At 51.1% G+C, this 19,416-nt stretch overlaps 1 protein-coding gene across 1 annotated transcript in view; it reads right to left on the reverse strand.

The window, feature by feature from the left end:
* Nucleotides 1-19,416, reverse strand: part of LOC110492720 (constitutive coactivator of PPAR-gamma-like protein 2) — a 108,810-nt gene that overhangs the window by 52,230 nt on the left and 37,164 nt on the right. Inside the window, exons 7-9 of the mRNA XM_036947862.1 lie at nt 13,852-14,093; nt 11,173-11,413; nt 1,442-1,613 (exon numbers count right to left, since the gene is read on the reverse strand). Of these exons, the coding sequence (XP_036803757.1) occupies nt 1,442-1,613; nt 11,173-11,413; nt 13,852-14,093 (655 nt within the window). The remainder of the gene's footprint in view (nt 1-1,441; nt 1,614-11,172; nt 11,414-13,851; nt 14,094-19,416) is intronic.

The raw sequence follows: 19,416 nt of genomic DNA on the forward strand, positions 1-19,416 counted from the left end.
GACCGGGCTAGACAAAGCAGACAGGTGACTGGCCTAGACAAAGCAGACAGGTGACCGGGCTAGACAAAGCAGACCGGGCTAGACAAAGCAGACCAGGCTAGACAAAGCAGACAGGTGACTGGACTAGACAAAGCAGACAGGTGACTGGACTAGACAAAGCAGACAGGTGACTGGACTAGACAAAGCAGACAGGTGACCGGGCTAGACAAAGCAGACAGGTGACCGGGCTAGACAAAGCAGACAGGTGACCGGGCTAGACAAAGCAGACAGGTGACCGGGCTAGACAAAGCAGACAGGTGACCGGACTAGACAAAGCAGACAGGTGACTGGGCTAGACAAAGCAGACCGGGCTAGACAAAGCAGATCAGGCTAGACAAAGCAGACAGGTGACCGGACTAGACAAAGCAGACAGGTGACCGGACTAGACAAAGCAGACAGGTGACCGGACTAGACAAAGCAGACAGGTGACCGGACTAGACAAAGCAGACAGGTGACCGGACTAGACAAAGCAGACAGGTGACCGGGCTAGACAAAGCAGACAGGTGACCGGGCTAGACAAAGCAGACCGGTGACTGGGCTAGACAAAGCAGACAGGTGACCGGACTAGACAAAGCAGACAGGTGACCGGACTAGACAAAGCAGACAGGTGACCGGACTAGACAAAGCAGACAGGTGACCGGGCTAGACAAAGCAGACAGGTGACCGGGCTAGACAAAGCAGACCGGTGACTGGGCTAGACAAAGCAGACCGGTGACTGGACTAGACAAAGCAGACAGGTGACCGGACTAGACAAAGCAGACAGGTGACCGGGCTAGACAAAGCAGACAGGTGACCGGGCTAGACAAAGCAGACAGGTGACCGGGCTAGACAAAGCAGACAGGTGACCGGACTAGACAAAGCAGACAGGTGACCGGACTAGACAAAGCAGACAGGTGACCGGGCTAGACAAAGCAGACCGGGCTAGACAAAGCAGATCAGGCTAGACAAAGCAGACAGGTGACCGGACTAGACAAAGCAGACAGGTGACCGGACTAGACAAAGCAGACAGGTGACCGGACTAGACAAAGCAGACAGGTGACCGGACTAGACAAAGCAGACAGGTGACCGGACTAGACAAAGCAGACAGGTGACCGGACTAGACAAAGCAGACAGGTGACTGGACTAGACAAAGCAGACAGGTGACTGGACTAGACAAAGCAGACAGGTGACCGGGCTAGACAAAGCAGACAGGTGACCGGGCTAGACAAAGCAGACAGGTGACCGGGCTAGACAAAGCAGACAGGTGACCGGACTAGACAAAGCAGACAGGTGACTGGACTAGACAAAGCAGACAGGTGACCGGGCTAGACAAAGCAGACAATTAAAAACCTAATGCTTCAATTGGAATTAAAATCATTCATCTTTCACTAGCCCAACTCTTTCCACTTCCTGCTTCCCTCACCTTCGAGGGGTCCTCTGTTGCGCATGGCGAGTCTCTCGAGGTGTCGGTGTGTTTCAGCTAGGCTGAAGAGGACCCCATAGCTGTACTGTCTGGCTGCTCTGAACAGCAGAGAGGCTGGAGGCAGTTCACTGTTACAATCATCTTCTATACACACCGCCATCTTCATCTCTCCCTGAGAGAGAGAGAAAGAAAGACGCAGTCATGCAGACGAACATCTACTGACTTGTAACTTTCTGGTTGTTAAGAGTGAGATTAACAAGATTAAATTAGCCAAAAATATATAGGTAATTAAATTGTACACAGGAGAAAACGATTAGTCTTTTAACTCACACTGCCAATCTTAATCGTGCTAGCTAGCCAAATGTTAAATTGTTAGCTAGTTTACTGGCTAGCGCCAATTGTTACCTGGTGGTAACCAGAGCAACAAGGCCACTGAGGCAGCGCTAGCAGTACCAGCAGAGAAAGACTCCCCCCTTTTTTAACATTTCCAGCAGAAATAAAATCAGAGAAGGGAAGAATCCACTTGAAACACAGCATTCTGGAGGGAGAACCCGGAAACCTTCTTTGCAGACTGCTCACACAACAGGACTGTTACGAACCTGTTATTTTACAGACCACACAACTGCCTGGCATACAGCTGTAACCAGGCATTTCAGCGATACAAAGAAAGGCCTCTGCCAGGGAAGGCAAATCCACATTTTTGAGGACATGGAAAAGGACCAGGAAAACAGGTTTCTGCTGGTAAACGTGCCGGTAAATGTGTACCGGAACGGACACTGTCATGGCCCAGGGCAGTGAGGCTGCACTCAGCTCTTCTGTACAGGACTTCCCCTTACCCCAGGCTCTCCAACAACAGGAGCTCAGGCCCAGATAAACTCAACAGGACCATCCTCTCCCCTGCCTGCCTACGACCACCAGAGCCAAGACCACACCACCATCAGCCTGTTGAGAGACAGGCTGGCTCTGTTAGAGGTATGGGTTACTGAGCTGAAGGAGCAGCCCCCCAGCTACACCACCTCCAGACTGCTGAGAGACAGACTGGCTCTGTTAGAGGTATGGGTTACTGAGCAGAAGGAGCATCCCCCCCCCCAGCTACACCACCTCCAGACTACTGAGAGACAGGCTGGCTCTGTTAGAGGTATGGGTTACTGAGCAGAAGGAGCAGCCCCCCCCAGCTACACCACCTCCAGACTGCTGAGAGACAGGCTGGCTCTGTTAGAGGTATGGGTTACTGAGCTGAAGGAGCAACCCCCCCCCAGCTACACCACCTCCAGACTACTGAGAGACAGGCTGGCTCTGTTAGAGGTATGGGTTACTGAGCTGAAGGAGCAGGACCCCCCAGCTACACCACCTCCAGACTGCTGAGAGACAGACTGGCTCTGTTAGAGGTATGGGTTACTGAGCTGAAGGAGCGAGCACCAGCCCAGACACAGAGCTTCTACAGGACCAGATCAACCAGCGCAGGACCCAGTTGAAGAACTCTGTCCAAATCAAATCAAATTTGATTTGTCACATACACATGGTTAGCAGATGTTAATGCACAAATGATAACACAGTGTTGAGCAACGTAATAAAGTAATTACCTTTCAAGTAAGTTAAGTTCAACATTATATTGGCTGACAATTTGTTAGCTACTTACGAACCACATAGCATATCATTACAGCAGTATGTACTGGTATGTTAGTTAGCTACGCTGTCCTTATGAACCACATAGCATATCATTACAGCAGTATGTACTGGTATGTTAGCTACGCTGTCCTTATGAACCACATAGCATATCATTACAGCAGTATGCACCGGTATGTTAGTTAGCTACGCTGTCCTTATGAACCACATAGCATATCATTACAGCAGTATGCACTGGTATGTTAGTTAGCTACGCTGTCCTTATGAACCACATAGCATATCATTACAGCAGTATGCACTGGTATGTTAGTTAGCTACACTGTCCTTATGAACCACATAGCATATCATTATAGAAGTATGTACTGGTATGTTAGTTAGCTACCTAAGTAACGTAAGTTGGCGGCTAATACATTAAAACAGCATCTCCAGATGACACTAGGGAGAGGAGCCACCTCCAGATGGCACTAGGGAGAGGAGCCACCTCCAGATGACACCCATCATACTCCCCATAACAGCAGTTACCCTCTCCTCTAGGTCCCTGCGTAGTTCAGATAGATTATCTTGCAGCCCCATCCCACCGTTCCCCACAGACCCGGTACTCTCCTGGACTGTATACTGCTGACAGAAAACCTGAATCTGGGCTTTCCCTAGATCCCACCGATTTAGAGACTCAAACTCCCCTTTCAGCTGCTCCCACCTCTCCCAAAAGGCCTGGGAGCAAAACGTGGCATCTGGCTTTATGTTGAATTTCCTATAGGAAGTCTGCCAGGGCCCTGGTGAAACAGAGCTGAGCCAATAGGAAGTCTCCCAGGGCCCTGGTGAAACAGAGCTGAGCCAATAGGAAGTCTCCCAGGGCCCTGGTGAAACAGAGCTGAGCCAATAGGAAGTCTCCCAGGGCCCTGGTAAAACAGAGCTGAGCCAATAGGAAGTCTCCCAGGGCCCTGGTGAAACAGAGCTGAGCCAAAAGGAAGTCTCCCAGGGCCCTGGTGAAACAGAGCTGAGCCAATAGGAAGTCTCCCAGGGCCCTGGTGAAACAGAGCTGAGCCAATAGGAAGTCTCCCAGGGCCCTGGTGAAACAGAGCTGAGCCAATAGGAGGTCTCCCAGGGCCTGGTGAAACAGAACTGAGCCAATAGGAAGTCTCCCAGGGCCCTGGTGAAACAGAACTGAGCCAATAGGAAGTCTCCCAGGGCCCTGGTGAAACAGAGCTGAGCCAATAGGAAGTCTCCCAGGGCCCTGGTGAAACAGAACTGAGCCAATAGGAAGTCTCCCAGGGCCCTGGTGAAACAGAACTGAGCCAATAGGAAGTCTCCCAGGGCCCTGGTGAAACAGAACTGAGGTAATATGAAGCCTCCCAGGGCCCTGGTGAAACAGAGCTGAGCCAATAGGAAGTCTCCCAGGGCCGTGGTGAAACAGAGCTGAGCCAATAGGAAGTCTCCCAGGGCCCTGGTGAAACAGAGCTGAGCCAATAGGAAGTCTCCCAGGGCCCTGGTGAAACAGAGCTGAGCCAATAGGAAGTCTCCCAGGGCCCTGGTGAAACAGAGCTGAGCCAATAGGAAGTCTCCCAGGGCCCTGGTGAAACAGAGCTGAGCCAATAGGAAGTCTCCCAGGGCCTGGTGAAACAGAACTGAGCCAATAGGAAGTCTCCCAGGGCCCTGGTGAAACAGAGCTGAGCCAATATGAAGCCTCCCAGGGCCCTGGTGAAACAGAACTGAGCCAATAGGAAGTCTCCCAGGGCCCTGGTGAAACAGAACTGAGCCAATAGGAAGTCTCCCAGGGCCGTGGTGAAACAGAGCTGAGCCAAAAGGAAGTCTCCCAGGGCCCTGGTGAAACAGAGCTGAGCAAATAGGAAGACTCCCAGGGCCCTGGTGAAACAGAGCTGAGCCAATAGGAAGTCTCCCGTGGCCCTGGTGAAACAGAGCTGAGCCAATGGGAAGTCTCCCAGGGCCCTGGTAAAACAGAACTGTGCCATGGAAACAGGATGGTCTGAAAACCCAAAGGAGAATGGAGGCCCTCACTAGCCTATTGCTCTCATTCTTCTGTATAGATATGATCCAAACGAGCTGCGCTCACCATACCCTCAACCACCTTCACCCACGTATACGGCTTTGAGGTAGGATACTTAGTTCTCCATGTGTCACCTAGACAGAACTGATTCAGAACATCGTTCAACAACCCTGCTGAGCCCAAATGCAGCTCCTCAGTATTCCTGTCTTTAGTAAAGTCAATGACACAGTACCACCCCCCCAACACAGGCACCTCGTCCAGGGCTGTGTCATCAGTATTCCTGTCTTTAGTAAAGTCAATGACACAGTACCACCCCCCCAACACAGGCACCTCGTCCAGCGCTGTGTCATCAGTATTCCTGTCTTTAGTAAAGTCAATGACACTGTACCACCCCCCCCCCAACACAGGCACCTCGTCCACCTTGTCGCCCCCCTCCCCCATACTTCTCCCCTGATCAGGGCTTCCTCCCCAATTACAGGATATTTCACACTCTTTTTGCCACTTTTCTTCTCCCCCATCTTCTGTTTGGCTCCCTCAGGTCCCGCCAGCATGTTTACCTTTCCCCACAGACCCGGTACTCACCTCCTCCTCAGGCCCGCCAGCATGCTTACCTTTCCCCACAGACCCGGTACTCACCTCCTCCTCAGGTCCCACCAGCATGCTTACCTTTCCCCACAGACCCGGTACTCACCTCCTCCTCAGGCCCGCCAGCATGCTTACCTTTCCCCACAGACCCGGTACTCACCTCCTCCTCAGGTCCCACCAGCATGCTTACCTTTCCCCACAGACCCGGTACTCACCTCCTCCTCAGGCCCGCCAGCATGCTTACCGTTCCCCACAGACCCGGTACTCACCTCCTCCTCAGGCCCGCCAGCATGCTTACCTTTCCCCACAGACCCGGTACTCACCTCCTCCTCAGGCCCGCCAGCATGCTTACCTTTCCCCACAGACCCGGTACTCACCTCCTCCTCAGGCCCGCCAGCATGCTTACCGTTCCCCACAGACCCGGTACTCACCTCCTCCTCAGGCCCGCCAGCATGCTTACCGTTCCCCACAGACCCGGTACTCACCTCCTCCTCAGGCCCCGCCAGCATGCTTACCTTTCCCCACAGACCCGGTACTCACCTCCTCCTCAGGCCCGCCAGCATGCTTACCTTTCCCCACAGACCCAGTACTCACCTCCTCCTCAGGCCCGCCAGCATGCTTACCGTTCCCCACAGACCCGGTACTCACCTCCTCCTCAGGCCCCGCCAGCATGCTTACCTTTCCCCACAGACCCGGTACTCACCTCCTCCACTGGAGTCTCGGTTACTACAGCAACCTACCTCTGGTCATTCAGCCCAGCTTTAACCCGTCCACTAGCTCCCTCCCTCATCCTTCTGTCTCAACCAGGCTCTGTCCTCTAAGCCGGGACCCCCCAACAGTAGCCTGCCCCCAAAACGAGCTAACGGCAGGTTGCCCTTGTCTCTCTGGGCATGCAAACTACTTGAGCTCGACCCTCGCATTAAGGAGAAGTCCTCCTGTTTTATAGGCCAAGTATACGTAGCGTATATGCAGCCAAGACAAAGGTAAACGTGGTCAGAGCCTGAAATAACTGTATACAATACAATCGAGGTGAGGGTGTTGGAAACGCTTTTGGCAATTAATCTGCTTCTGTGCTGTGGGTGGCACAGTGGGCTCTTTTTAAAGGATTGCCCGATCTCTTAGAGTCCCTGGGATCCAGGTGGACAGCCAGTCACTGGGACGACCTGGGATCCAGGTGGACAGGGGTGGTCTGCCAGTCACTGGGACGAATTGGGATCCAGCTGGACAGGGGTGGTCTGCCAGTCACTGGGACGACCTGGGACCCAGCTGGACAGGGGTGGCCTGCCAGTCACTGGGACGACCTGGGATCCAGCTGGACAGGGATGGCCTGCCAGTCACTGGGATGACCTGGGATCCAGCTGGACAGGGATGGTCTGCCAGTCACTGGGATGACCTGGGATTCAGCTGGACAGGGATGGCCTGCCAGTCACTGGGATGACCTGGGATCCAGCTGGACAGGGGTGGTCTGCCAGTCACTGGGATGACCTGGGATCCAGCTGGACAGGGGTGGTCTGCCAGTCACTGGGACGACCTGGGATCCAGCTGGACAGGGATGGCCTGCCAGTCACTGGGATGACCTGGGATCCAGATGGACAGGGATGGCCTGCCAGTCACTGGGATGACCTGGGATCCAGCTGGACAGGGATGGTCTGCCAGTCACTGGGATGACAACCCAAATTGGGATGGGGGGAGCATTTAGCGGGTGGAATAGTTGAGAACAATTGGAGCTTTACTCAGTAGCAGTGCAAATGGTCCCGCTATATGGACACTCAATCAGTATGGTACCTTCTAATGGTTTACAAACATATAATATGATCAACAGAATTGAAAACTGTATCACATTATGGTAAATGGTGAAAAAATATAGCCAGTTAAAATTGTAATGGCTTAGCAGATATTAAGAAAAGACAGTCAGTATTTACCTGGCTAAAAGAGATGGAAAATAATATCTATTATTGCCAGGAAACTCATTCGATTATTTAAAAAATAATTGTTTGGGAAAATGACTGGGGGGGGGGTAAAATATGAGCAAAGAAACTCAAAAGGGGTGATGACATCTTTGATCCGAATGTACAAATTGTTCAGACAGAGCTGGAAGCTAGACGGACAGAGGAATTTATAACGGACTATTTCCAACATAATATACAGTGCATTCGGAAGTATTCAGACCCCTTCACTTTTTTCACATTTTGTTACAGCATTAATATAAAATGTATGAAATCATTTTTTCACCCCTCAATCTACACACCAGATAATGACAGACAAAACAGGTCAAACAAAAGTGTTAATGTAAATAAAATAAAAAATAGAAATACCTTATATACAGTTGAAGTCGGAAGTTTACATACACTTAGGTGGAATCATTCAAATTAGTTTTTCATTCACTTAGTGGGACTATCATTTGTTTTTCAACAGGACAATGACAACACACCTCCAGGCTGTGTAAGGGCTATTTGACCAAGATGGAGAGTGATGGAGTGCTGCATCAGATGACCTGGCCTCCACAATCACCGGACCTCAACCCAATTGAGATGGTTAAGGATGAGTTGGACAGCAGAGTGAAGGAAAAGCAGCATATTTGGGAACTCCTTCAAGACTGTTGGAAAAGCATTCCAGGTGAAGCTGGTTGAGAGAATGTCAAGAGTGTGCAAAGCTGTCATCAAGGCAAAGGGTGGCTATTTGAAGAATCTCAAATATAAAATATATTTTTATTTGTCAAACACTTTTTTTGTTATTACATGATTTGATATGTGTTATTTCATAGTTGATGTTTTCACTATTATTCTACAATGTCAAAAATGTAATGAAGAGAAACCCTTGAATGAATAGGTGTGTCCAAACCTTTGACTGGTACTGTAGGAATTCAGACCCTTTGCTATGAGACTTGAAATTGAGCTCAGGTGCATCCTGTTTCCATTGATCATCCTTGAGATGTTTCTACAACTTGATTGGAGTCCACCTGTGGTAAATTCAATTGATTGGACATGATTTGGAAAGGCACACACCTGTCTATAAGGTCCCACAGTTGACAGTGTATGTCAGAGCAACAACCAAGCCATGAGGTCAAAAATAATTTTCCGTAGAGCTCGGAGACAGGATTGTGTCGAGGCACAGATCTGGGGAAGGGGACCAACATTTCTGCAGCATTGAAGGTCCCCAACAACACAGTGGCCTCCATCATTCTTAAATGGAAGAAGTTTGGAACCACCAAGACTCTTCCTAGAGCTGGCCGTCTGGCAATTGGGGGAGAAGAACCTTGGTCAGGGAGGTGACCAAGAACCCGATGGTCACTCTGACAGCTCCAGAGTTCCTCTGTGGAGATGGGAGAATCTTCCAGAAGGACAACCATCTCTGCAGCACTCCACCAATCAGGCCTTTATGGTAGAGTGACCAGACAGAAGCCACTCCTCAGTAAAAGGCACATGACAGTCCACTTGGAGTATCCAAAAGGCACCTAAAGGACTCTCAGACCATAAGAAACAAGATTCTCTGTTCTGATGAAACCAAGATTGAAGTCTTTGGCCTGAATGCCAAGAGTCACGTCTGGAAGAAACCTGGCAACATCCCTTCGGTGAAGCATGGTGGTGGCAGCATCATGCTGTGGGGATGTTTTTCAGCAGCAGGGACTGGGAGACTAGTCAGGATCGAGGGAAAGATGAACTGAGCAAAGTACAGAGAGATCCTTGATGAAAGCACTTAGGACCTCAGACTGCGGGCGAAGGTTCACCTTCTAACAGGACAATGACCTTAAACACACAGCCAAGACAACGAAGGAGTGGCTTCGGGACAAGTCTCTGAATGCCCTTGAATGGCCCAGCCAGAGCCTGGAGTTCAAACCGACTGATCGTCTCTAGAGAGACCTGAAAATAGCTGTGTAGCGATGCTCCCCATCCAACCTGACAGACCTTGAGAGGATCTGCAGAGAAGAATGGGAGAAATTCCCAAATACAGGTGTGCTAAGCTTGTACTGTCATACCCAAGTAGACTCAAGGCTGTAATCGTTGCCAAAGGTGCTTCAACAAAATGCTGGGTAAAGGGTCTGAATACTTATGTAAATATGATATTTCAGTTTATTTAATATACATTTGCAAAAATGTTTAAAAAAAAACAGTTTCTGATTTGTCATTATGGGGTATTGTGTCGAGGGAAAAAAATGTAATCAATTTTAGAATAAGGGTGTAATGAAATTTGGAAAAAGTTGAGGGGTCTGAATACTTTCAGCATGCACTGTATCTACACGTACGGTCACAAGACACAGGCCTCCTTATTGTCCCTAGAATTTCTAAGCTGGAGGCAGGGCTGTCTCCTACAAAGCTACATTTTTATGAAATGGTCTGCCTATCCATGTGAGAGACTCAAGTCTCCTGCTGTCTCTGCCTGGCCGGCTCCCCTCTCTCCACTGGGATTCTCTGCCTCTGACCCTATCATGAGGGCTGAGTCATTGGCTTACGAGTGCTCTTCCATGCCGTCCCTAGGAGGGGTGCATCACAGCTTGCCAGGCTTTTTCCCCTGCTATTCTCTACTTGAATGGGTTGAGTCATTGATGTGATCTTCCTGTCCGGTCTTGCTCCCCTCTGGCTCGAGCAGTGGAGATCATCGTGGGCTATACTTGGCCTTGTCTCAGGGTAGTAAGTTGGTGGTCTGTGCTTTGGCAAAGTGGGTGGGTTTATATCCTGCCTGATTGGCCCTGTCCGGGGGTAACTTTGGACAAGGCCACAGCATCCCGAACCCCTGTCTCAGTCTCCAGTATCTATGCTGCTATAGTCTATGTGCCAGGGGTCAGTCTGTTCTATCTGGTGTCCTGTGTGATCCTCATTCTCTCATCCCTCAGTCCTCTGTGTTTCCATGGTCAGTATGTGGTATATCTGTGGATACATCAGTCCTCTGTGTCTGTTACCTTGGTCAGTATGTGGTATATCTGTGGATACATCAGTCCTCTGTGTCTGTTACCTTGGTCAGTATGTGGTATATCTGTGGATACATCAGTCCTCTGTGTCTGTTACCTTGGTCAGTATGTGGTATATCTGTGGATACATCAGTCCTGTGTTACCTTGGTCAGTATGTGGTATATCTGTGGACACATCAGTCCTCTGTGTTACCTTGGTCAGTATGTGGTATATCTGTGGATACATCAGTCCTCTGTGTCTGTTACCTTGGTCAGTATGTGGTATATCTGTGGATACATCAGTCCTCTGTGTCTGTTACCTTGGTTAGTATGTGGTATATCTGTGGACACATCAGTCCTCTGTGTTACCTTGGTCAGTATGTGGTATATCTGTGGATACATCAGTCCTCTGTGTTACCTTGGTCAGTATGTGGTATATCTGTGGACACATCAGTCCTCTGTGTCTGTTACCTTGGTCAGTATGTGGTATATCTGTGGACACATCAGTCCTCTGTGTCTGTTACCTTGGTCAGTATGTGGTATATCTGTGGACACATCAGTCCTCTGTGTCTGTTACCTTGGTCAGTATGTGGTATATCTGTGGATACATCAGTCCTCTGTGTCTGTTACCTTGGTCAGTATGTGGTATATCTCTGGATACATTAGTCCTCTGCGATGTCTGTGTTCTGCTACTCTCAACACCTCAGCGCTGACTTGAGGCAGAGGGGGCGTGGTTATGTCCATGTGACTCCGCGTCGCCATTGACAACAGCGATGGAATGTTGGACCCGCTCCCGGTACCGTGGGAACCATCCCCTCCACTCCCCCGGCCGGACGGATCGTCCCACCCGGAGGACTTGTCTGTCAGATGGCTGAAAGAGTGAAAAGAGTGAGAGGAAAGGGTTAGTGAGGGGGGAGAGAGAACGGGTTAGTGAGGGGGGAGAGAGGGAGAGAACGGGTTAGTGAGGGGGGAGAGAACGGGTTAGTGAGGGGGGAGAGAGGGAGAGAATGGGTTAGTGAGGGGGGAGAGAGGGAGAGAATGGGTTAGTGAGGGGGGAGAGAGGGAGAGAATGGGTTAGTGAGGGGGGAGAGAGGGAGAGAACGGGTTAGTGAGGGGGGAGAGAGGGAGAGAACGGGTTAGTGAGGGGGGAGAGAGGAGGAGAGAACGGGTTAGTGAGAGGGGAGAGAGGAGGAGAGAACGGGTTAGTGAGGGGGGAGAGAGGAGGAGAGAATGGGTTAGTGAGGTGGGAGAGAGGAGGAGAGAATGGGTTAGTGAGGGGGGAGAGAGGAGGAGAGAACGGGTTAGTGAGGGGGGAGAGAGGAGGAGAGAACGGGTTAGTGAGAGGGGAGAGAGGAGGAGAGAACGGGTTAGTGAGGGGGGAGAGAGGAGGAGAGAACGGGTTAGTGAGGGGGGAGAGAAGAGAGGGTTAGTGGGGTGGGAGAGAGTTGGTGCTAACTAAGACTAAAACAATGTTATAGTAACAGTAGCGACGTCACAGCACACAGACCTTCATGAATAACCTATGAGGTGTGTGTGTGTGTGTAATGTGTGTGTGGGGGGGGCAACCGCAGGGTGCATGTGACTAGTGCACCAACGTTACCATCTGAAAATGAGGCAAAGGACTGATCTACCATTCACTAGATGAGGCCCTTCACTACATCCTCCGGAATGACAAGATGTTTCTGCTGGGTGACTTCAACACTAGGGTGGGACTGAACAACAGGATATGGAGTCAGAGTGCTGGGTGACTTCAACACTAGGGTGGGACTGAACAACAGGATATGGAGTCAGAGTGCTGGGTGACTTCAACACTAGGGTGGGACTGAACAACAGGATATGGAGTCAGAGTGCTGGGTGACTTCAACACTAGGGTGGGACTGAACAACAGGATATGGAGTCAGAGTGCTGGGTGACTTCAACACTAGAGTGGGACTGAACAACAGGATATGGAGCGGAGTGGTGGGTGACTTCAACACTAGGGTGGGACTGAACAACAGGATATGGAGTCAGAGTGCTGGGTGACTTCAACACTAGGGTGGGACTGAACAACAGGATATGGAGTCAGAGTGCTGGGTGACTTCAACACTAGAGTGGGACTGAACAACAGGATATGGAGCGGAGTGCTGGGTAGGCATGGTGTTGGCCAGGTCAATGAGAACGGAATGAGACTGCTAACTCTGTGCTGATCATGATCTCAGTGCCACTGGCACCTTGTTCCAGCTGAAGAACAAATATAAAACATCATAGATGCCCCCACGCTCCAAACACAGGCCCCTGATTGACTACATCATAGATGCCCCCACGCTCCAAACACAGGCCCCTGATTGACTACATCATAGATGCCCCCACGCTCCAAACACAGGCCCCTGAATGACTACGTCATAGATGCCCCCACGCTCCAAACACTGGAACCTGATTGACTACGTCATAGATGCCCCCACGCTCCAAACACGGGCCCCTCATTGACTACATCATAGATGCCCCCACGCTCCAAACACGGGCCCCTGATTGACTACATCATGGATGCTCCCACGCTCCAAACACTGGAACCTGATTGACTACGTCACAGTGAGACGTTCCGACACTAATGACGTCCTGCTGACACGTGACACGAGGGTTACTGAATGCTGGACATATCACGGTGTGGTACTGGCTAAACTCCAGGTGAGAATACGTCCAGCTACATCTTGACCAGCGGTCTGTAGGGGGGGCCAGCTACATCTTGGCCAGCGGTCTGTAGGGGGGGCCAGCTACATCTTGGCCAGCGGTCAGTAGGGGGGGCCAGCTACATCTTGGCCAGCGGTCTGTAGGGGGGGCCAGCTACATCTTGGCCAGCGGTCTGTAGGGGGGGCCAGCTACATCTTGGCCAGCGGTCTGTAGGGGGGGACAGCTACATCTTGGCCAGCGCTCTGTAGGGGGGGCAGATGAAGCTCTACAAGTACCAGCTAAAAACGTTGCTGAAGAAGTGCAACATCAAACCCACAGACCTTGAGGACGCTGCTGCCAACCGTTCCACCTGGTGGTAGCTCTGCCTGAGCGGTGTACAGAGGTGGGAGGAGGAGAGGAGCACAGAGACAGCGACCATGCCTGCCCCCACCAACACAGACTGTACATACCCCACCTGAAATAAAGTTTGTGGATCTTGGACCAAGTAACCAAATTATTCAGTTAACTCAGAAGTAGAAGTCATCATCGGATACAATGGACTACCATAAGCAACAGGTATGTGTGTGTAACAGGTGTGTGTGTGTAACAGGTGTGTGTGTGTAACAGGTGTGTGTGTGTGTGTAAGTGTAACAGGTGTCTTACTGGCTGCTGTCGTTTGGTTCGTCTCCATCGGAGGAAGACGATGGCGAGTGGGAGGGGCCAGAGGGAGCGGACGTGTGGTGATTCGTTAATCTACTTCCTCCCTGGTCATATGGAGCCGACCAATCCATGTAGCCCATTGTCCCAGACAGCGAATCATTGCAGTCCGGCAGGGGGGCCAGGTTCTGGAACAGAGAGGCGTGGCCTGGTCCACACGGAGCATTCGGATAGGGTGGATTTACCCCCTGGGGAGGAAACACACAGGTTGTGTCTCAAAATGCATACTATCGTACTCCACACTCATGCTCCAAGTACATTCTCCCACAACCTTCTCTTCAGTACGTTCTTGTGAGGACGATAGTGTGGAGAACACATAAAACATGATATTAGAGCAGCACTCCTACTGAATTACCTTCACGCTGAGCAGCACTCCCCCTACTGTATTACCTCACGCTGAGCAGCACTCCCCCTACTGTATTACCTTCACGCTGAGCAGCACTCCCCCTACTGTATTACCTCACGCTGAGCAGCACTCCCCCTACTGTATTACCTCACGCTGAGCAGCACTCCCCCTACTGTATTACCTTCACGCTGAGCAGCACTCCCCCTACTGTATTACCTTCACGCTGAGCAGCACTCCCCCTACTGTATTACCTCACGCTGAGCAGCACTCCCCTCTGTTGTATTACCTCACGCTGAGCAGCATTCCCCCTACTGTATTACCTCACGCTGAGCAGCACTCCCCCTACTGTATTGCTGAGCAGCATTCCCCCTACTGTATTACCTCACGCTGAGCAGCATTCCCCCTACTGTATTACCTCACGCTGAGCAGCACTCCCCCTACTGTATTACCTTCACGCTGAGCAGCACTCCCCCTACTGTATTACCTTCACGCTGAGCAGCACTCCCCCTACTGTATTACCTTCACGCTGAGCAGCACTCCCCCTACTGTATTACCTCACGCTGAGCAGCACTCCCCTCTGTTGTATTACCTCACGCTGAGCAGCATTCCCCCTACTGTATTACCTCACGCTGAGCAGCACTCCCCTCTGTTGTATTACCTCACGCTGAGCAGCACTCCCCCTACTGTATTGCTGAGCAGCATTCCCCCTACTGTATTACCTCACGCTGAGCAGCATTCCCCCTACTGTATTACCTTCACGCTGAGCAGCACTCCCCCTACTGCATTACCTTCACGCTGAGCAGCACTCCCCCCTACTGTATTACCTCACGCTGAGCAGCACTCCCCCTACTGTATTACCTTCACGCTGAGCAGCACTCCCCCTACTGTATTACCTTCACGCTGAGCAGCACTTCCCCTACTGTATTACCTCACGCTGAGCAGCACTCCCCTCTGTTGTATTACCTCACGCTGAGCAGCATTCCCCCTACTGTAATACCTCACGCTGAGCAGCACACCCCTCTGTTGTATTACCTCACGCTGAGCAGCACTCCCCCTACTGTATTGCTGAGCAGCATTCCCCCTACTGTATTACCTCACGCTGAGCAGCACTCCCCTCTACTGTATTACCTCACGCTGAGCAGCACTCCCATTACTGTATTAACACACGCTGAGCAGCATTCCCCCTACTGTATTGCTTAGCAGCATTCCCCCTACTGTATTACCTCACGCTGAGCAGCACTCCCCTCTACTGTATTACCTCCCGCTGAGCAGCACTCCCCCTACCGTATCTTCTCACACTGAGCAGCATTCCCCCCTACAATTACCTCCCGCTGAGCAGCATTCCCCCTACTGTATTGCTAAGCAGCATTCCCCCTACTGTATTACCTCACGCTGAGCAGCACTCCCCCTACTGTATTGCTGAGCAGCATTCCCCCTACTGTATTACCTCACGCTGAGCAGCACTCCCCCTACTGTATTACCTCACACTGAGCAGCACTCCCCCTACTGTATTACCTCAGCACTCGCCCCTACTGTATTACCTCATGCTGAGCAGCACTCCTCTACTGTATTACCTCCCGCTGAGCAGCACTCCCCCTACTGTATTACCTCAGCACTCCCCCTACTATATTACCTCAGCACTCCCCCTACTGTATTACCTCACACTGAGCAGCACTCCCCCTACTGTATCACCTCACACTGAGCAGCACTCCCCCTACTGTATCACCTCACACTGAGCAGCACTCCCCCTACTGTATTACCTCACGCTGAGCAGCACTCCCCCTACTGTATTACCTCAGCACTCCCCCTACTGTATTATCTCACGATGAGCAGCACTCCTCCTACTGTATTACCTCAGCACTCCCCCTACTGTATTACCTCACACTGAGCAGCACTCCTACTGTATTACCTCAGCACTCCCCCTACTGTATTACCTCAGCACTCCCCCTACTGTATTACCTCAGCACTCCCCCTACTGTATTACCTCATGCTGCACCTCCCCCTACTGTATTACCTCAGCACTCCCCCTACTGTATTACCTCACGCTGAGCAGCACTCCCCCTACTGTATTACCTCACGCTGAGCAGCACTCCCCCTACTGTATTACCTCACACTGAGCAGCACTCCCCCTACTGTATTACCTCAGCACTCGCCCCTACTGTATTACCTCATGCTGAGCAGCACTCCTCTACTGTATTACCTCCCGCTGAGCAGCACTCCCCCTACTGTATTACCTCAGCACTCCCCCTACTATATTACCTCAGCACTCCCCCTACTGTATTACCTCACACTGAGCAGCACTCCCCCTACTGTATCACCTCACACTGAGCAGCACTCCCCCTACTGTATCACCTCACACTGAGCAGCACTCCCCCTACTGTATCACCTCACACTGAGCAGCACTCCCCCTACTGTATCACCTCACACTGAGCAGCACTCCCCCTACTGTATTACCTCAGCACTCCCCCTACTGTATTATCTCACGATGAGCAGCACTCCTCCTACTGTATTACCTCAGCACTCCCCCTACTGTATTACCTCACACTGAGCAGCACTCCTACTGTATTACCTCAGCACTCCCCCTACTGTATTACCTCAGCACTCCCCCTACTGTATTACCTCAGCACTCCCCCTACTGTATTACCTCAGCACTCCCCCTACTGTATTACCTCATGCTGCACCTCCCCCTACTGTATTACCTCAGCACTCCCCCTACTGTATTACCTCACGCTGAGCAGCACTCCCCCTACTGTATTACCTCACGCTGAGCAGCACTCCCCCTACTGTATTACCTCACACTGACCATCACTCCCCTACTGTTTTACCTCACGCTGAGCAGCACTCCACTCTACTGTATTACCTCACGCTGAGCAGCACTCCCTCTACTGTATTACCTCACGCAGAGCAGCACTCCCCCTACTGTATTACCTCACGCTGAGCAGCACTCCCCCTACTGTATTACCTCACGCTGAGCAGCACTCCCCCTACTGTATTACCTCACGCTGAGCAGCACTCCCCCTACTGTATTACCTCACGCTGAGCAGCACTCCCTACTGTATTACCTCACGCTGAGCAGCACTCCCCAGACTGTATTACCTCACGCTGAGCAGCACTCCCCCTACTATTACCTCACGCTGAGCAGCACTCCCCCTACTGTATTACCTCACGCTGAGCAGCACTCCCTACTGTATTACCTCACGCTGAGCAGCACTCCCTACTGTATTACCTCACGCTGAGCAGCACTCCCCAGACTGTATTACCTCACGCTGAGCAGCACTCCCCAGACTGTATTACCTCACGCTGAGCAGCACTCCCCCCTACTGTATTACCTCAGCACTCCCCACTACTGTATTACCTCACGCTGAGCAGCACTCCCCCTACTGTATTACCTCACGCTGAGCAGCACTCCCCCTACTGTATTACCACACGCTGAACAGCACTCCCCCTACTGTATTACCTCACGCTGAGCAGCACTCCCCTCTACTGTATTACCTCACGCTGAACAGCACTCCCCTCTACTGTATTACCTCACACTGAGCAGCACTCCCCCTACTGTATTACCTCACGCTGAGCAGCACTCCCCCTACTGTATTACCTCAGCACTCCCCCTACTGTATTACCTCAGCACTCCCCCTACTATATTACCTCAGCACTCCCCCTACTGTATTACCTCAGCACTCCCCCTACTGTATTACCTCACGCTGAGCAGCACTCCCCCTACTGTATTACCTCAGCACTCCCCCTACTGTATTACCTCAGCACTCCCCCTACTATATTACCTCAGCACTCCCCCTACTGTATTACCTCAGCACTCCCCCTACTGTATTACCTCATGCTGCACCTCCCCCTACTGTATTACCTCAGCACTCCCCCTACTGTATTACCTCACGCTGAGCAGCACTCCCCCTACTGTATTACCTCACGCTGAGCAGCACTCCCCCTACTGTATTACCTCACGCTGAGCAGCACTCCCCTCTACTGTATTACCTCACGCTGAGCAGCACTCCCCCTACTGTATTACCTCAGCACTCCCCCTACCGTATTATCTCACGCTGAGCAGCACTCCCCCTACTGTATTACCTCAGCACTCCCCCTACTGTATTACCTCACGCTGAGCAGCACTCCTACTGTATTACCTCAACTCTCCCCCTACTGTATTACCTCAGCACTCCCCCTACTGTATTACCTCAGCACTCCCCCTACTGTATTACCTCAGCACTCCCCCTACTGTATTACCTCAGCACTCCCCCTACTGTATTACCTCAGCACTCCCCCTACTGTATTACCTCAGCACTCCCCCTACTGTATTACCTCAGCACTCCCCCTACTGTATTACCTCATGCTGCACCTCCCCCTACTGTATTACCTCAGTACTCCCCCTACTGTATTACCTCACGCTGAGCAGCACTCCTACTGTATTACGTCAGCACTCCCCCTACTGTATTACCTCACGCTGCACCTCCCCATTCACTGACCCTTCTTGCAGCCAGGACAATGGCAACAATAGACAAAACAAGATATACAAAAATCTAACATTTTACTTCATAATTATCAGCTAGATATATGAACCGTAATCGTAAGCCAGCTAGCTAGTTAAACAGGAAAAAATTATCCAAAACTAATGTAACGCAAGGTACAGTAGATTCTTCATGGCCATCGGGCTCGCTAACTCTAGTAGCTAGCCAGTTAGCTCTAATGATTTACCTTGGGCTTATGACCTACACACACTACAGTGGGTATTGTAGGCAGGTAACCATGCCAAAATTAACACAGAATGTATTTATTAACGTATCAAGATCAAATAGTGTAGTGAGGCGACATATGAGATGTGAACAGGCAACATTTCATTCCCAGGTTGGAGTGTATTTTCTCACTTCAGCACAAATAATGGCCACCATTGATTTCAAGAAAATTAGCATAACTTTTTAAATGGTTACGTCATATTTCTTTGCGTTCTTTCTGTTGAAGTTTGTACATATTTTTAAGCATGCATCGATGCAAACAGAGCACGCATTCGAAAAGTGCCCTCCGTGCTCCGTCTCGCATACTTTGATTTGGACTTTTACTCCAACCCTCCCGTGTTCCGATTTGCCAAGTATGCATTTTGAAAAACACCCACAGAGAGAGAGTGCGACCGCGAGCGAGCGAGAGACCCGCTTCAGGAA

The sequence above is a fragment of the Oncorhynchus mykiss genome, chromosome 16 (assembly GCF_013265735.2).
Source record: "Oncorhynchus mykiss isolate Arlee chromosome 16, USDA_OmykA_1.1, whole genome shotgun sequence".
NCBI classification, from domain to species: Eukaryota; Metazoa; Chordata; class Actinopteri; order Salmoniformes; family Salmonidae; genus Oncorhynchus; species Oncorhynchus mykiss.